This window comes from Gracilinanus agilis, chromosome 2, assembly GCF_016433145.1.
Source record: "Gracilinanus agilis isolate LMUSP501 chromosome 2, AgileGrace, whole genome shotgun sequence".
NCBI classification, from domain to species: Eukaryota; Metazoa; Chordata; class Mammalia; order Didelphimorphia; family Didelphidae; genus Gracilinanus; species Gracilinanus agilis.
Genome location: NC_058131.1, coordinates 39,245,420 through 39,264,278, shown reverse-complemented (window position 1 = coordinate 39,264,278; position 18,859 = coordinate 39,245,420). Strand labels below are relative to the sequence as shown.

Here is an 18,859-nt window from a genome sequence, read left to right as displayed (position 1 = left end):
TTCTCAGTAATATGATGTTCCAGGACAAAAAAAGAATTAAATCATTGTCACTCTCTGAAGGCATTCCAGGGACTCTAGCCATGACCCTACTTTGTCCAATTATAAGAATTCTCAACAATTATTGGAATGTAGAAAGAGCAAGCATGATTGTTAAATGGGTCAATGATACAAAATTGGGAGAGATAGCTAATATGTTAGTAGATAGAATCAGGATGCCAAAGAACCCCAACCTTGAAGGCTAGACCAAATTTAAGAACAAAGCAATGTTCTACACCTAAGTTTCAAAACAAAACAAAATCTCTTTGTTTAACAGCAATTTTTGCAAAAAAAAAGAACAAAGGGTTTTGGTTGTCTCCAAGCTCAAAATGAATGATACTGCTACCAAAAAAACCCCAAAATTCTAATTTAATAAAGGTATAGTATTCTGAATAAAGGAGGTAATAATAATTGTTCCATATACTGAACTAACCGAACCACATCTAAAGTGCTGTGTTCACTTTTAAAAAGACACAGATAGGGGGCGGCTGGGTAGCTCAGTGGATTGAGAGCCAGGCCTAGAGACGGGAGGTCCTAGGTTCAAATCCGGCCTCAGACACTTCCCAGCTGTGTGACCCTGGGCAAGTCATTTGACCCCCCCAATGCCCACCCTTACCACTCTTCCACCTAGGAGCCAATACACAGAAGTTAAGGGTTTAAAATAAAATAAAATAAAATAAAAAGACACTGATATGTTAGAAGGGTTGCAGGGAGAGGAACACTAATACATAGTTGGTAGAACTGTGAATCAGGACAATTATTTTGAAAAGCTATTTTAATTATGCTTTAATTTAATAAAATAAAGTGACTAAAATGTCCACACTCTTGGATCCTGTACTTCTAGGCTTATATCCTGAGGAGGTCATCGATGAGAAGAAAATTCCCATATACACCAAAATATTTAGAGAACCACTTTTCATGGTAGCAAAATTGGAAACAAAACAGAATCCCATCAACTGGAGAATGGCTAAACAAATCATGATATGGTAATATAATTGAATATTACTGTGCTATAAGAAATGATGAATATGAAAAATAGAAAAATATGGAAAAATTTATACAATCTGATAAAAAGTCAAGAAAACAATATATACAATGATTACAACAATTTAATGGGAAAAAATAATTGCTATAAAATAATCAAGTGTATGTTACAAAATTACAAAGAACAAGCCTGGCCCCAAAGAAGAGACATAAGATGCTTTTGAAGAAGTAGGAAATCCATCAATGTTATATATATACTACATATCATTTCAGACCTTTTTGATATGTTGATCAGTTTTTATGATTTTTTTTACTATTCTTTTCTCCCCCTTTTTTCCAGTTTGGCATTGATTTCATGTGTTACGTGGGGTCCTTATAAAGGAGGAGGGGAATTCTGATTCTATTTAAGCCAAAAGATATAAAAAAAAAATTTTTTTTTAAAAGAGGGGCAATGATGAACTACAACTCATCCAATGGACACAAATCAAGTAGAAAACACTAGTGCTGAAACAATATCCCATGAGATGTGGCTGAAGTTCTCATATAAAGAGTTTTAATGTGGAATTAAAATAATGCTGAGAACTTCCAGAGCCAAAACTAGGGCCAGTGGATAGAAGTTATAGAAACAGTACAAAGAATTTTCCAAAAATCAGAGCTGTACAGAAAATGCAATGGGAAGCTTGTGAAGATGTGAGTATTCCACCCTAGCAGGTATGCAAGAGACCTGAGCATCTGAGAGGCTGCTGAGAAAATCCCGAGTGGAACCAGGGATTAGGCTCAATAACGACGATTCCATGATATCTCTGGTGATGGAGTGCTGCCTCCCTCCTTTGATTTCTCTTCCCAGAGTCAAAATTCTTTTTATCACTGGTGAGTTCTTACTATCTATGCTTAATACTCTTTAATGGAACATTTCATCTGGTTCTATTGTAGGGGTAGAGAGAGCGCTCATGATTATTTTGCTTTGGGACTACTCACCTTTTAGTTTCCTTTGCTAAATTAATGCCAACTCTTGGAGACAAAGTTTTTAAAGTCTTCATAAATGGCCCAGCTTTTCTTTGTATCCTGGGCAACTGTGGCTCCTAAATCTCATTTCACCAACCCCCAAGCAAATCACTACCAGTCCCTTAGTCTGAGCAGCAGACACATAAAAAGTCTGCTCAAGCTTAATTACTCCTTAGCTAAATGACCTTAAATAGAAGTAAGCCGGGTTGGAATCCATGCTTTTTAATATCAATCTACAACACGATGACTTTTCCTCCCATTCACACTAACATCATAACTAGGATCTGAAGCACACGGTTACTGGTGGTGGCACTCCCAATGGTCATTTCCAGTCTAACCAAGCTGCTTCTGAGGCTCTGATCCCTGTCCCTGTACTAACATAACCAGGGCACAGGGTGGCAAAGCCAGAGAAGGTGGCCTTCTATAAAGGTTTCCCATTTCTGGGGTTTATGCCTCACAAGGTCCGAGCAGAGGGTGGCACACCTTTTCCAGGGAAGCCCACAGAAGTCATCCTCAGTACCCAGCAGGGATACCAAGAAGCAGTTCAGTAACTGTGCCCACATTTTAAGTCTTGGCCATAATAAAGAGGACAATCAAAGCATGCCACTGCTGAGCCCAACAGTGATTCATTGTCCACAAACGACCCAATAGCAAACAGATTCTGTGCCCAGAGCCAGAAGACACGATTCTCTAGCTGTGGGCACAGGCCAGTGTCCGGCACTGTCCGTAGCACAGTCTGCCTATTGAAGTTTCAGGAGATGACTGTCCTGGGCCCTGGCTTTATGCATTCCCCAGGGTGAGAATCCATGAAGCCCACCGTCAGCACCACATTCCAGAGCCCAGGGGAGGAGGGAAGACCCAAAGGGGAAAGGTGGCCCCTGCTTCATTGCTCTCTGGGTGACCTTATTCCTGACATTAACAGGACATCTATCTTAAAGAGCAAATATATCACAGATACTTTACTGATAAAGGCTGAGGCTTGGGGAGGGAGCTAAGGTTCTGCTCTCACTTCAGGATAAGTGAAGAAGTCTTGACGTGGTTCACACAACTGAAGTCGGGGATAAGAGAAGAAGAGAGGAAGAATCTATGATAAGAAACACGGTCAGACTGAAAACCGCAACCAGCACTATAACTAGTACGGACCAAATAGGCCTTTACCCCAGGGAAATGATGACAGTAAGGGGAGGGGGACACACTTCCTGCCTGGGGTGACAGCTAACTCTTGCGTGGCACAATTGCGCTCCCCACAACCCCAGCAACCACTCCCAGAAATCCTAATCCCTGCTTTCCCCCCAAACCTCTGTAGAGGCAAGGACCAGACCCTCCCAGGCACTATCCACACAGCATCTGTGGCTGGACTACCTGTTGTACCTGTACCCCGCCCCAGTGCACACCCCCAAACGCCCTGCCCTTGTCCCAGTTGAAAACAGCCCTAGTTACAATACAACCACAGCTATTAAAAACATTTTCAGGAAGTGAAATCATCTTAGTGATCGAAATAAAAACATCTCTCTACTGAACCATCCCACAGCCCCCAACATAAATTTAGCCCGAGTTAATCCTGCTTCTCCTTGGAGGGAATGGAGTCAGAGGCCCCCAGGGCCGTGTGTCTGTTGCTGTTCCAGGGAGCCTTCTTTATCTACAACTGTCAGCCAAAGTCAATGAGACCATTCCTTACCTTTGGCGGTTTGAAAGGGTAATCTGTGGGGAAGTGAATAGTCAGGAAGAAAACACCACCTTGGTAAGGGCTATCGTTCTAGAATGACAAGACATCAAACACAGCCAGTTAGAAGAAGAAACAGAACTGGGAAATGAAAAGGAGAGGCCAAAGCAGGGAACTCAGAGCTGGTACGTACCGGGCCCATGATGGTGGCCTGCCAGTGGAATACTGAAAAAGAAAGAAAGAATATGGTGATATAATAAATGTAGAAAGTTAAGACCTTCTTGGAGAAACATACCAATCCCACTCTAATACTCTGATGCTCATATCTTTGCAGGGACAACCAAAGAGATTTGTCTTTGCTTTGATCACTCCTTATACTACGGACATAAATTCAGCTCCAAATTACCAGGTGGTACGGTGGAGAGAGCACAGAGCCCAGAGTCAGGAAGACCTGAACTGAAATCTGACCTCAGACACTAAGTAGTAACTGTGTGATCTGTGACAAGTTCATTTAGGTTCTGCTTGCCTCAGTTTCCTCATCTGTAAAATGAGAATAATACTAGCATCTACCTCCCAGATCAAATGAGATAATAATTGTAAAGCACCTGGCACATAGCTATTGTTATTGTTGTCTCTTTCCTAAGAATCTTTTTTCCCTTGGTCCATTCTAAAAGGTTTTCTTCAAAAGTATTTCTCACCCAAAGGTCAATCTTAAGTCACTTGAGGTCAAGGACTATTCTTCTCCATTTCTACAAATATTTGCCTGACAGAGCCTTGTCCTGTGCCATGGACTCTCTGGGCTTTCAATAGCACTGATAAGTTTTTCCTTTCTGGTTTCCTTCTTTCTTTACAGGTTTGTAAATCCATCCCCCTCCCTGGAACTTCACCTCTTCACATGACAAGACATCTCAGTTTTCTCACTCTTGCCTACTTCCCATTTTCATTTTTTGTTCTGCCTAAGAACTCAGGATTGCCTATTATGGCTCTTGTTCTCTTTCCCATTTCAGCGGATGCCACAGAAGAGAAAGGTAGGCAAGAATATAATCTACGGTAGTCCAATAACTGATTTCCAGGTTCCTAGAGTCAATTCCCTATCTGGCCCTGGCATTTAGCCAATACAATTCACTTCTTCCCTGTCCATACGACAAGGCGGGATTCACGTTTCATTGATTTCCATCTAATCGCGTATATCATGGTCATGTGTCTCTTGCAGAGCCCAAGTCCTGAGGGTCCTGTCAACCATCTCCTAGTATGGATGTACTCCACTACCACCAAAGCTCTATGCCCAAGAACAGTGAGACCCCTTAGTGGAGGACGGGCAAGGCCCAGGACAAGTCAACCAACTTTTTATACCTCATTACTTCCAGCAAAGCTGCAGAGTGTCTTTGGAAACCACAAGGTGCCAATCACAAGCCTGGGGCACAGATGAAGGAGAAAGAAAGAGAAGAGGACGAGGACAAGAAGGAGAAAAGGAAACAGGGAGCCTTTGTGGACCAAGGGGTGAGAGCTACTAGTTAAGGCTAGGAGACATCTCAGACGGAGCTTCTGGGCTCAGAACACAGGGGAGCTGGACTCACTTAAGAACTTAAGGGCCATCTGGTGGGATACAGAGGAGCCTGAGCAGAAAACAGGGACATGAGGATGGACTCTGCTCCTAACCCATGAACCTGGGACAGAAACCTTTCTGCATCAATAGCACCTGAGAACTCTTCATCCTACAGACATTAGTGACATGTAGGCACCCTCCCTCACTTCTTTCTATCCATGTACCCCTTCTCCATTTACCTGCCTACCTCAAGGGCAGCAGACCAGTCTGAAAGTCCCAAGACCTGAGAGGACTATGCGGAAGAAGCAAGATGCTAGCAGAGGGGAGCAGAGACCTGGGGAAAGCAGGGAGGTCAAGGATCAATCCGGAGGAGATGACCTGGACAGGGAGCTTTGCGAGGCTACAGAAGTCTTCTCAGGGGAATGGCAGAGGGCTACTTCGCTTTCTCTACCAATTTAGCCAACAGAAAGAAAAAGCTTCCTGAGTCACTTTTTTTAAAACCTTTACATTCCATTTTTGACTACATGGTATTGATTCTAAGGCAAAAGTTATAAGGGCTAGGCAATAATGGGTAAGTGACTTTCCCAGGGTCATACAGCTAAGATGTATCTGAGGCCAAATTTGAACCCAGGACTTCTCTTCTCCAGATCATGGTCTCTATCCACTGAGTCATCTAGCTGCCCCCTTGAGTCACTTCTACTACATGTATGGAAAGATCGGTAAACAGGGCCAGGGGAAAGCAGAAGAAAAGATAGGTTGTTGGCCTTTCCTTCTCTCATTTCAACCTTGGCATCAATGAAGGCCAAACTTGTGGACATCCAGGCCCTTTTGCATGGACATCTGGAGGAGTAGAAAGCTGCCACATTCTCTCTGGCCCTAAAGGAAGCCTGACAACGCCATGGGCCATGGCAACATTATCATCATCAATATATATTTTTTTAAACTTTTAAAGAGTCTCAGTGAAAGAGAGAACTTTTCCAAGAGCTAAGCTGTCTTATGGCTTCACAGCTGTGGTAGTGTGCTACAGAGGGATTTCTTGAGCATCCTAATGGATTATATAGTAAAAGCCACTGACTAAACTCTCCAGAAAGTAATGTCGTTTTCCTCCAACAGGGAGGGTGGTGTGAGAGCCCTCTTCTATAGGGATTCTAACCAGAGGCACACTCATTACTGATTACAGACTTGCCACAATATTTCTGATTAATTATCTCCCAATGAAATTGGAATTTAAACCAAATGAAGAGAAAAAAACAGCTGATTCACTCATTTTACTGTAGGATATCTACAGTGGGTACATTTTTCCAAAAGCTAAGATGGAAAAATGTGGGGATTTCTTTGCAAGACTCCTTTAACCAGAAATCCTAAAAACCCATTACTTACAATCATCACCCACAGGTCCTGCTGAGCACTGGGCAGGAGGGTCCCTCTGCAAGTCAGTTAATTCCTAGGAACATGAGAAAGTGATTTCAGAATTGTCTGTGTTTGTTGGGAATCCATGACTATTTCCCACACACACTGGCCCCACCACCCAAACTCAGAGTCTCTCGCTTAGCAAGTGAAGAGGTAAACCCCAAATTCCTGAGAACGTGAGAGAATGGTTGTGCTGATAGCCTATAGAGATGTAAGACAATTCTTCCCACCCCACCAGGCTTAGAGCTTCCTATCCCAGCCATCACCATCTCCTTTTGGAATATTCCTCTGTGCACTTCTTATCTTTTCCCACTTCCTGGCTGACAAGCATAGCAATGGCACAAATAAAGATTTCCTTTCTTCTCAAGTGGCTTTTGGGATAATTCGAGGGTTCGTGAAAATGATCACAGAGGAGGAATGCACAGGAGATGGCCACCCACAATGAAACACCTTCAGCCTCATAAGGGTCATAATGCAAGAATAAGATGGAGATGTTGCCCAAGTTACAGTTGAATCAGTAAGCATTTATTAAGTGCCTACCCTGTGCCAGGCACTGTGGCAAGCCCTGGGGATACAAGGAAAGACAAAAGCAATCCTTGTCCTCAAGGAGCTCATAGTCAGAAGGAGGTGGGAGGGAATAACATGAAAACAACTGTGAACAAACAGCTCAATACAGGAGAGATTGAAGATAACTGGGGGGGAGGGGGGGGGGGAGACCCAGGAAAGGACCAGGGAGGATTTCTGGCAGAAAGTGGGATTGTAGCTGAGACTTGAAGGGAGTCAAAAGGCAGAGACAAGGAGTTAGAGAAGNGGGGGGGGGGGGGGGGGGGAGGGGAGACCCAGGAAAGGACCAGGGAGGATTTCTGGCAGAAAGTGGGATTGTAGCTGAGACTTGAAGGGAGTCAAAAGACAGAGACAAGGAGTTAGAGAAGAGGGACAGCCAGGAGAAATGCCTGTCGTTGGGAGACTGGAGGGTTTCGTGCCAGTAACAGCAAGGAGACGGAAGTCACTGGATCCTAGAGCATGTGAAGAGAGTAAGGCAGAAGAGTGGAGAAGTAGGAGGAGGTGATGAGTCTTTAGAAGCTGCCAAGAAGAGATATACATACACACACATACGTAATAATGTCTACCTTAGGTCTCTAGAGGCTGATCCTGGAGGCAGTAGAGAGTTTATCGGCTGGGCCAGTGACAAGATCGCGCTGCTGCTTTGGGAAAAGCACTTTGACTGTGGAGTGGAGGATGGGACCACAGTGGGAAGACTTAAGGCAGGGAGACACAAGCAGCATACTGACAGTCCACAATAAATGAAGAAAACATCAGACATACAGCGAACTGGTGCGTGCCCAGAACACTTGTCACGACAGGACAAAGGCTAGTTTATGGATGCCCCAAGTCTGTGCCCCGTCCCCATGGGAGCCTCCAGGCCGAGCACTCTATCCAGTGAGCCACCCGGCTGCTCCTCACATGTATTTACTCTTTATGACGGTGGTCCTCACAGTTTCTTAACTGAATGAATTTATAATCTCCATGAATCAAATCAGCACCTTGACCCCAAGATCTCATATCCTAATAGAAGAATTAGATGGCTTTAAAGAGCTTCTTGTAGCTTGAGCGTTTGTTAGCTGAATATCATTGAGCTACACAAAAAACATGTCAGGGACAGTCACTGAACTGGAACTAATGCTCTTACCAGCTAACAACTGAAGGGTGAGATCATGTCAAGGACAGTAGGAGCATTTTGCTTAAATGGAAGCTGCCTTAGTTTACTACAGTCATTGCTGCCTCTCAATGAAATGATTTCACAAATAGGTATGAACTGATCTTGCCCATCCTTAGTAATGGCACACAGTGAGTTTTTCATCTCCTGAATTCCTTCTGGATCTAAATTCTATGAATTTGGACTAATAGTAATTCTTCACAATAAAACTGACAGAACCCTAATGAACGGCCCTGCTCTGAATTCCCTATTTAGACAGGTCACTAGCATCTTATGGCTACTTCTGTGGTATTTCACTGTATACTCATGCCTTCTCATATCTGCTTGCTCTTTTTTTTGTTATATTTTATTTCTTTAATAACGTTTTTGTTAAATTTTGAATTTCAAATTCATTCCCCCACCATCTATTGAGAAGGCAAGCAATATATCAATTATATATGTGAAGTTATACAAAACATTTCCAAAATAGCCATATTGCAAAAGAAAATCAAGAAAAATAAAGTAAGAAAAATATACTTCAATATGCACTCGTTGTTCATCAGTTCTCTCTGGAGGTAAACAGCATTTTTCCATTATGAGTCCTTTGGAATTATCTTAGATCGATGTATCACTGGGAATAGCCGTCGTTCATTCACTTATAATATTGCTGTTACTGTGTACGATGTTCTCCTGGTTCTGCTCACTTCATTCTGCACCAAATCATATCCACTCCCTCTCAGGTGCCACCTCCCGTAACCCTTCCTATGCTTGTTCTACTTGTATGGGCCAGAGTGTTCTCGTGCCTACGTCTGGGTAATAAGGTGTGTTCGTGCAGGTGTGTGAGGAGGGATCGGGGAGTTCCACGTGCACAGAAGACAGAGAGGCTGGGGACGGGGGTGCTACAGGGGTGCTACAGATGTGAAACGGTACAGACGAGTCCCTGTATGATATGACTTTTATTTCTATCGCAAGAGACTCCTTACAAACTGGGATTAGTAACCCAAAGATATTTATAATGAAAAAACACAAACACATCAATAAGACTCTAAGCGGCAATTCTAAGGTCCACTTAATGGAAGACAAGCTCTAATAGTTCTACACGACTGAAAAGGTTTTGTGCACAGCTAGTGACAAACTAGGGCCGGGCACTACTGAAAGTGATGCTGACCCAGAGGCTGGTCGTTCCCAGCCCTGGTGGATCTGGGTGGAGGAGGGCCACGAGGATTACCTGCTCGCTGTCATGCACTTCCCTGTGACCTTGGTGTGCTACTGACAATCGCCACATCTCATCTGCCTGGCCTACTATCTTTAACTGATGGCGACCCACCCAAATTGTCTTATGAAAAAGTTGGCCCACCTTGAAACCTTGTTGATCGCCACTGATTAGCTCACATGCGCGGCTCCTAGGATGTACTTTTAGTAAATTCCTTTTCATTTTCTTTGTCCTGAGTTTTACCTTGTGAATGAGGGTAAAAGCCTCAAAACAAGAATGTCCCCTTCAACAGGACCATTCTAATCAGTCAGTTGATCAACATTTATTAAGCGCCTACAGTATGCCAGGCACTTTGCTAAGCACTAGGAATACCAAAAAAGGCAGAAGGCAGTCAGTCCCTGTCCTCAAGTAGCTCACAATCTAATGGAGGAAACGACAAGCAAAAAATATATACTAATAAATTATATACATAATAAATGGGGAAAGGAAGTGGGAAAAGCTTTCTGTAGAAGGTTGGATTTTAGCTGGGACTTGAAGGAAGCCAGGAAGAGATGAGGAAGAAAAGTATTCCAAGCAAGGGGAGGCTGCTAGAGAAAGTGTCTGGAGTCAGGAGATGGAGGGTCTTATGCAAGGAGATCCATGTCAACAGATCCCATGGTACATTTGGGGAAGTAAAGTCTAAAAAGGAAGACTAAAAAAGTGAGATAGGGCCAAGTTGTGTTGGACTCTGAATGCCAAACAGGATGCATTCTGTCAACTAAGTATTGATTACAAAGCAGAAAAGAGCAGCAAGGGCTAGGCAACTGGGGTTAAGTGACTTGCCCAGGGTTACACAGCTAGGAAGTGTCTGAGGCCAGATTTGAACTCAGGGCCTCCCATCTCCAGGTCTGGCTCTTCATCCCTCAAGCCAAATAGCTATCTTGCCATTTTTGCTCTAGTGGTGACAGGAAGCCACTGGAATTTACTGAGAGGGGGTGGGGAAACATGGTCAGATCTCCCTTTAGTTATAGGTATAGGCTCATTGCCAGAATGGCTTGTAGAGTGGTTAATGTTATGGCCACAAAACCTCTTGGAAACAATATTGAATATGATGTCACCAAGGAGTTGCAGTATGCTAGTGGAGGAAGGGCCCACTCTGAGAAAAATCTAAAACAATTTAAATATAGATGACTTTCATTATGTATGTGTGTGTGTATGTGTGTATATATATATATAATCCTCTACTTAAAAAAATCATGATTGTTCAAGTCTCAATATGAATCAGCTTAACACCAACATTGGATTAATACCAATGATAACATTCTGTGTGTGTGTGTGTGTGTGTGTGTGTGTGTGTGTGTGTGTGTGTGTGTGTGTAGGTGGGGTGNTGTGTGTGTGTGTGTGTGTGTGTGTGTGTGTGTGTGTGTGTGTGTGTATAGGTGGGGTGATTCAGGTTTACAGGCCAAATGTTAAAGAAAATCACACTAGTGAATTTGTGGAAGTCACTTATGCACTTCAGATCACTGAAGTGATAACTCAGTTTTTAAATAACAATAGCCTATTTTATAGGTGCTGAAAGAAAATTTCCCTTATTTTGAACATAACCTAAACAGAAAAATAAAATCACATGGAGATTTTAAAAAGCCACATTCCTTTCCCAAACATAAGAAGGAAGAGGAAAATTAAAACAGCTGAATAACTCAATATTAAAATTTTCTAATGCTGAGCTGGCCAAAGGTATAAGTTATCTTTTAAAAAGTTCCAAACTATGATTCATATTTATAATTTCAAATATATATGCTTTTTAAACTTGAGACAAAATAACTGTATGCATTAGCTGTTAAAAATCTCAAAAACATGCTATTTTAATTAAATGATTAAAATATCTTGCTCTGCTAATTATTATCTTCCTAATACACAATGTTAGAGTACCTTCCAAACAGCCACCTGTTCAAATTTATGTGGATTCATGTCCCTGACTTCCCGAGAATCTTGTTCAATAGTTGATTAATAAAATAACTACGTTGTCTTTCAGCCTTTGATGTTGCTATAAAATTAATGTAAAAAAAGTTTTTAATGCAATATTCTGCCACAAGACCCATGTGTGTATGGAATATACAAATATATGCAGAAATAAATCACTGCTTTGAAACATACAGGGAAGCAAGTCCAATGGATTGACCTACAGAAGGAAAAACAAAATGTCAAAGGCCGCACAGATACTAAAAAAACAAACAAACAAACCAAAAAAAAAACTATTTTAGGACTTCTTGATTGGAGTCAAGGAATAGCAGAGATATAAAAGATTAAAATTTTAAAAAGATAAAAAAATTTAAAAACAGGCCACATAAAACTATTTTTAAATTCAGTAAAATATGCTTCAATTCAGCAGTAGTGCCTTTTATAAGATGAGGGTAGGGAGGAAAAGAAAGAAAAAGACAGGACAAGAGAAAAAGAAAGAGACTACCAAGAAAAGAAAGGCCGGAAAGCAGGAGCTAGAGAGAGACTGGAAAGACAAAGTGAATAAAGGAAAGAGTATGGCAAAGCGGCACACAGATGTAAAGAAGGAACACACCAAAGAGATGTACAGTACAGCTGGAAATATTACTCAATTACTTTTGTCAAGAGCCTAATTGGCATTAGGACCACGGGGCACCATATATCAAAGTATCTTATCACTGACCCCCTAAATGTTAACTAGATGATCAGCTCCCACAGAGAGCTCTTCAGCTGTTTTTATCCTTAAATAGCCAGGGACTTGCTCTGAACCCAACTACCATGGGAAGAGAGAGAGGGAAAGGAGGAGGCTAAATTATTCTCCAATCTGCAATGGGGTAATATCAATTTACAAGCTCCATGAAATGCAGCCAAGTGCCAGGGTGTAGTCCTACTAAAAATAAAACATATCTGTCCCTGAGTCATTATGAATATTCAAATAAAACCCACCCTCTCACAAAACAACTCTATCAATCCCACACCTTTTTTTTTTTCTGGCTGATAATACCTGCCAGGTGAGATACACCACCCTCTAGCACACAAGCACTTCCTTGGGATGAATTTTTCATGTTGTATTTCTGCCTTCATTTACATGTACTACTAATTTATTTATTATGCAGTCACCACAGTAGCAAGGATGCCTCTGGCTTAATGAGAGTGTAATAAAATGTGTAATTATGCCAACATTTCAATACTTGAGGGATCTATATTTTCATAATTTTGGGCACTTCCTCTATTGAGGCAATTGGCAGCAGTGGACGGTGGGGTACCTGCTCCTGAGTTGCTGAGACAAAAAAAAAAAAAAAAAGGGTTACTCTTTGCTCAACCTCCACTAATGAAGCCAGTTTCCAGTCTGAAAGACACATACTAAATGTAGCTCCAGGATAGCAGCCTAAATCTTCCCAGGCAATATGTACTCCACTTGCTTAAGTTTTTTGAACCCAGGATCTCCATACCAAGCTGGAAGATTAGGCTAGTATTTTTGTGGGATGTCTTATTGGCTGATGAGATTTACATCATCAAAACACTTCCACTTTTCAATTTCAAAACAGAGGTGAGGCCAATTGTCCCAGATTGCCCCAGTCCCTAAGAAACTTGTGGTGGTATTCCACTTGGGAAGTCAAATAAATTCTAAGTAATGGATAAGCACAGTTCATTTTGCTCTCTCCTCTCACCACAAGTCATCCCCCTACTCCTGGCCAGCCAACTGGAAAATATTTACTTTTGGTTACAAAAGGAACTGGCCAAGAGTAGAATGAGGCTGGGTTAATGATCACCAGTGAGAGTAAAACAACTCAAGCTACCCACTGAACTAGCAGATTTTTAAAGTGTTTAGAAATCAGGCTCCACTGGTTTCTTTGTGACTAGTTAGTTCTCTTTGTGACTTAGTTCTCTATTAGATGATGGCTTCTAGGTCCTGGTAACCCTGCTAACTCTCCCTTTAACTCTGAGACAAAGAAACAATGAAACAGGGCGGTTTCTTTATCTCTATCTTGAAATGATAGATCTGAGCAAAAAAAGGCATTCTTGACAAGCACCAGGTCTGATCTCTGGAAGAAATGGAGACTTTAGGCTTGGGAAAATTCATTTACAATTTTCTTCTGACACCTTCAAGAGAACTTCATACAGTGTGGTGAATGTACAGCAATGGTTAATTTTGAGACAAAGTAACATAAACACAAACCAAAATAATGCAGCAAAAATATATGTACTGAAAGGCATCTTAGTGGCTCAGTGGAGACCTGGACAAGGGAAGTCCCGAGTTCAAATTTGGCCTCAGGTACTTCCTAGTTGTGTGACCTGGCAAGTCACTTAACCTCAATTGCCTAGCCCTTATAGCTCTTCTTCTTTGGAACCAATACTTAGTATTATTGATCCTAAGAGAGATTAAAAAAAAAAAAAAAGAAAAAGAAATGTATTGAACAAGAATGGGATCTTCATATCACTTAGCTGAACAGAGGAATGCTATGTACCTGAATATATCAGCCAATCAATTAAACTACTGTCAACATCAATCTGGAAATGAATCACTAGCTACCTCCATTTACCAATCACATGCTAATCAATGGGTATGAAAAGGGATTACCTTTTCATACTCTTAAGAGAACACCTCTAGTTCCAGGGTTAGATATGCCTCCCTCAATTTAGAATGGGAAGGGACACTGAAGACCACCCAGTGTGCCTTACTTTACTGATGATATAACTAAGGGCTAGAGCAGGGGTTGGCAACATATGGCTCTTTCTGCAGGAGCTATAAAGTCCATTTTTTTCAGGCTATTACAGGGGCAGCACTGGGAGCACTGTACGGCTCTCACGAAATTACATTTTTAAAAATATGGCGTTTATGGCTCTCACAGCCAAAAAGGTTGCCGACCCCTGGGCTAGAGGGATGGTAAAACTTGCTCAAAATCACATACGGAGTATATGGGGAGGTTGGGATTTGAACTCAAGTCCTCCATGCTCTTGGTTAACAGAGTGCCAGGATGGCAAGGGGCCTTGAATCTATGTATAAAGACCCTTTGAAGGTCCTTATGGTCCTATGAAGAGAATATTTAGATTGTATAAAATCTATGTATCTACCTAGATCTGCCTGTCTCTCTATATCTGTGCAAATATCTTTTGATCTATCTGTCTATCTTTATCTATCCATCTGTCTGTCTGTCTTCAAGTATTTGAAAAGCTGTCAAAATCAGGAAGAATTAGATTTGTCTATATGGCCAAAGGACAGAACTAGCAGCAAAGAAGCCAATCTAGGCCAGACTTCAGAGAAAGCTCCCTAACCATGAGAGCAGAGGCTAGTTGACCACTCATAAGGGGTTTCTTTTCCCAAAGAGGTTGGACACACACAACCTACAGAGAGGTAAAGTAGATGATTTGAACATGAATGCCTGAACAGTGGAAAGAATACTAGATTTGGAGCAAGAGGACCTGTGTAGAAATTCTGCCTCTATCATTTCTGTGTGACTGTGAAAATCACTTGACTTCAGTTCCTCATCTGAAAAATAAAAGAACTGGTTTCAACGACCTACTTAGTACAAGCAAAAAAAGCAAACAGACCTTGCCCTCAAAGAACTACATTCTGCTAAGGTGGTACAATGAGTATATTAGTAAAGTAAATACACAGAATATACAAAATAATACAAAGATACAGATATGTATTTAAGTGCATGAACATACACACAGAGAAACTTAAATATTTCAAGAAAAGATATTTGGGGATGAAATAGAACCAGTGTGCTGATGCAATTCACTAACTCTATGGAAGACCTAATAGGGTAGATAACCAGGAAAATAGAAGCAATCAAGCAGAAAGTTAAGATTGTCTAAACAGTGTGAGATGGAAACAAGACAATTCATCAAGATTAATTTAACAAGTGGACCTTAGAGAAGAAATAATGACACAAAATGATTAAAAGGTATCTATCATGGGAGGTCCTAGATTCAAATCTGACCTCAGATGTATGGCCATAGGCAAGTTATTTAAACCCAAATGCCTAGCCCTTATCACTCTTCTGCCTTGGAACCAGTATCAATTCCAAGACAGAAGGTAAGAATTAAAAAAAAAAAAAAAAAAAAAAAGGTATCTATTGGGGCATCTAGGTAGCATAATAGATAGAGCACCAGGCCTAGAATTGGGAAAACCTAGGTTCAAATCTGGCTTCAGACACTTCCTGGCTATGTGACCCTGGGCAAGTCATTTAAATTTGATTGCCTAGCCCTTCCCTCTTTTCTGTCTTAGAATTGATACTAAGGTATCCTAAAAGCATCCCAGAGAAACTATGAGAAATTGCATAGGAAGTCACAGATAAAGAAGCCCTATTGGAACTTTGGTAACAAGAAGAAAACAAATTTCTAGGCAAAATCAGGAAAGTAGAACCCAAGAAGAAAACGATGGGAGGACTGTGGCCTTAGACCAGCTACTTAACCTTTCTGGGACTCAGGTTGCTCATTTGTTAAACAAGAAGGTACTATAGAAGACCCTTAAGGTCCCTTCTAAAGTCCTAAATAATTTACTGATTCTAAATATAAGATGGAAGCAGTCTCTACTATGTCCACCTCAGCAAAGGATGGGTACCAGAAAGCCTTGATCAAAAGAGAACTTTACAAGAGAAGGAGAATAAGAAAAGTAACAAGATGTCATGAAGAAAGGGCTGGCCTCAGAGTCCAAGTCATGGGTATATGTGTGTGCACATGCATGTGTGCATATCTGTGTGTGGGCATGAGTGAGTGTGTGTTTGTGTGTGTGAGAGACTATAGGCAAGGTCCTTTGCCTTATTGGGAGTGTGGTTCCTAAGATTTCCAAGATGATAAGTTGAAGAATAATTACTGGGCAGCTAGGGGGTACAGCAGATAAATGGTCAGGTCTGGAGTCTGAGGACCTGGGTTCAAAACTAGTTGTATGACCCTGGGCAAATCACTTGACTCTGTTTGCCTAGTCCTTACCACTCTTCTGTCTTATATTTGCTGCTAAAATAGAAAGTGAGGGCTTAAAATAATTAAATTAAAAGAAAAAAAGAACAGTTACTGATTTTAAAGGAAATCTCCTACACACTAATAAAATCACAGTTCTAGACCAGATATAGAAGTGACAGCCATACATGCAAGACAGCAGAAAAAGCAGATGCCACAATCACAAACAGCCAATGGGGACAAGCAGAGTGCATCCTAGAAATAGCCCTGGATTTGGAATCTGCCAACTGTGTGACCTAGGCAATCATTTTTCAATTCTTAGCCCTTCTTTCTTCATCAGAATTATGAATCTGAACTACTTAATTCACCAAAGCATTTTGAGTGCCCACTGTATGCCAGGCATTATTGAGCAGTGAGGGTAAAGGGGACAAGAGGAACCCAAAGAAGTAAATACAGAATATTAGGGCATCCCAAAACCAAAAGTATGGTTTTAAGTAGCTTAAAATATGCCATTAAAAAATGGCAGGGGGCTGGGGAAAAGAGAGCATTAAATGATCTCCAAGATAACTTCCCAGTCAGTCAACAAGCATTTATTAAGTATTTTAATAATGTATCTTGGCACATGAAGCATAAAAGGAAAGCAAAAAGTAGTTCAAATTCTAATAGGGTAGACAATAACACCCAAATAACTATGTATCCATGCAAGATAGATACAGTGTAAATGGGAAATAATCTCAGATCGGGGAATTTGTTGGGAGACGGGAAACCTAAAAGTTTACAGGTACTAAAGCTGCTACTGAAAATAAAAAAATGAAAGCATTCCTGAAATTGTTAGCATGTGGAGGGAAATAGAAGTCAAAGGATAGAAATTCAGTTTAAGTTTTCAGGCAGTGAGGATGGTGGAAAACCCAGCAGATTCCAGGCAAGAAGACTGGGCTTCAATACATCTAATAGGAAGTTGCCATAAGCTATAAGTATTACATTGGGCTCTGAACCTCAGTTTCCCCATCTGATGTACACCTGAACTGAACCAGATGACCTCTAAGGTCCTTCCTTTCCTAAATAGATGTTCCCATGTCGTAGAGGGGGCAATCCGGTTCAGTAGAAAGAATGCTGAACCTGGGAGTCCCAGAACCTGAGCTCTGCCACTATCTGGCTGTGTGACCTTGGACAAGTCACTTAAGTTCTCTCTGAGTCCCAGTTTCCCCACCAGATGTGGACCCTAATTGGGCTCTAAGGTCCTTCCCGGCTCCCAAATGAAGCTGACTTTCTTCATCTTTAAAATAAAGGAATTGAATCTAATTAATCATTCTGCCTTTATAGTCCTTCCCAGATCTGGATCTATGAGCATTAATTAAAGTTCTATTGTGGGCCTGGCACCCGGCCCACTGCACGTCTTCTCGGGATGTTGGGGGACAGAGCAGGCTGTGTAAGAACACCACGGGGGAAGCGAAATGAGAATGGGACACGCCCCTCCATGCCAACAGCCAATTAGGAGAAAGGGAAACACGCAAACGAGCGCGTGGTTGGCTGGCGTCAACACTAGCTCCGCCCAAGCCCTCGCGCACGCGCGCCCCACGAGACCCCGGGCCCCAGCGCGGCCCCGCCCCCGCCCCGCGCCGTTCCCTTGTAAGGCAGCGGGCTCGCGAGGCGCCGCCTCACTATCTGGCAGGTGCCACAAGTTTTCCCGCGCCTGCGCGCGGCGCCGCCTCCTGCCGCGGCTCCCTATGTGGCAGCAGAGCCGACGCCCGCGGCTCCTCCGTCCTCGGACCCACCCCGAGGACGAGGGGAGGCGGGAGGCTTACCTTCTGGATACGCTTCAACGCCATCCTACGACCCGCTGCGGGACCACGACTCAGCCCCAGGGCCGAGGGGCGGCCACGGGAGGCAGCACAGCTAGGCTCGGCCGCCTCGCAGCTCTCTGCAAGGGGAGGAGCTCGGCTTGGCCGCGCGTGCGCGGCGCGGGCCGACCGCAATGCACGGTGGGGATTGTAGTTCTTTTACGCGGGCTTTGGGAAGGGTGAGCAGGAGAAGTCCTTTCACGAAATGATCTCCCTGGAGGAGAGAGACCTCTTGCTAGTTCTCTCCTGGCCCTCCTTTGGCCATACTTAGCTTTGTCAAACACCCAGACATTCACTCGGTCAGGCCACTTGTGCTCTCTGGGCAAAATGAGGGCTGGACTGGATGAGATGACCTCTGAGAGCCCTTCCAGCTCTAAATCCTAGGGGAGGATGAGTAGCTGGCCAGAACTGACCGCACAGGCCCTTGACATCTCTCCTCAGAGTAGAACGAATCCGCTCAGTCTCATGCTCAGAAGGCATTTATTAAGTGCCTGCTGTATGCCAAGGATGCTGAGTTCTGGGAATGCAAAGAAAAAGACAAAAAACAGTCCCGGCCCCTAAAGAGCCCGCTCTCTAGTGG

General features: G+C 42.6%; 1 protein-coding gene across 3 annotated transcripts in view; it reads right to left on the bottom strand.

The window, feature by feature from the left end:
* LOC123236708 (ubiquitin-conjugating enzyme E2 D4) overlaps positions 1–18,401 on the bottom strand; it is a 39,252-nt gene extending 20,851 nt beyond the window's left edge. The window contains exons 1-4 of one of the 3 annotated variants that reach the window (XM_044663089.1): positions 18,244–18,401; positions 6,615–6,678; positions 3,882–3,913; positions 3,704–3,781 (exon numbers count right to left, since the gene is read on the bottom strand). In XM_044663089.1, coding sequence (XP_044519024.1) covers positions 3,704–3,781; positions 3,882–3,913; positions 6,615–6,678; positions 18,244–18,267 — 198 coding nt within the window. In that variant the 5' untranslated portion in view covers positions 18,268–18,401. Of the gene's footprint in view, positions 1–3,703; positions 3,782–3,881; positions 3,914–6,614; positions 6,679–7,094; positions 7,107–7,774; positions 7,985–18,243 lie in introns of those variants that run through there. The other 2 variants (XM_044663090.1, XM_044663091.1) reach the window with 2 other exon arrangements.
* Positions 18,402–18,859: the final 458 nt, after the last annotated feature.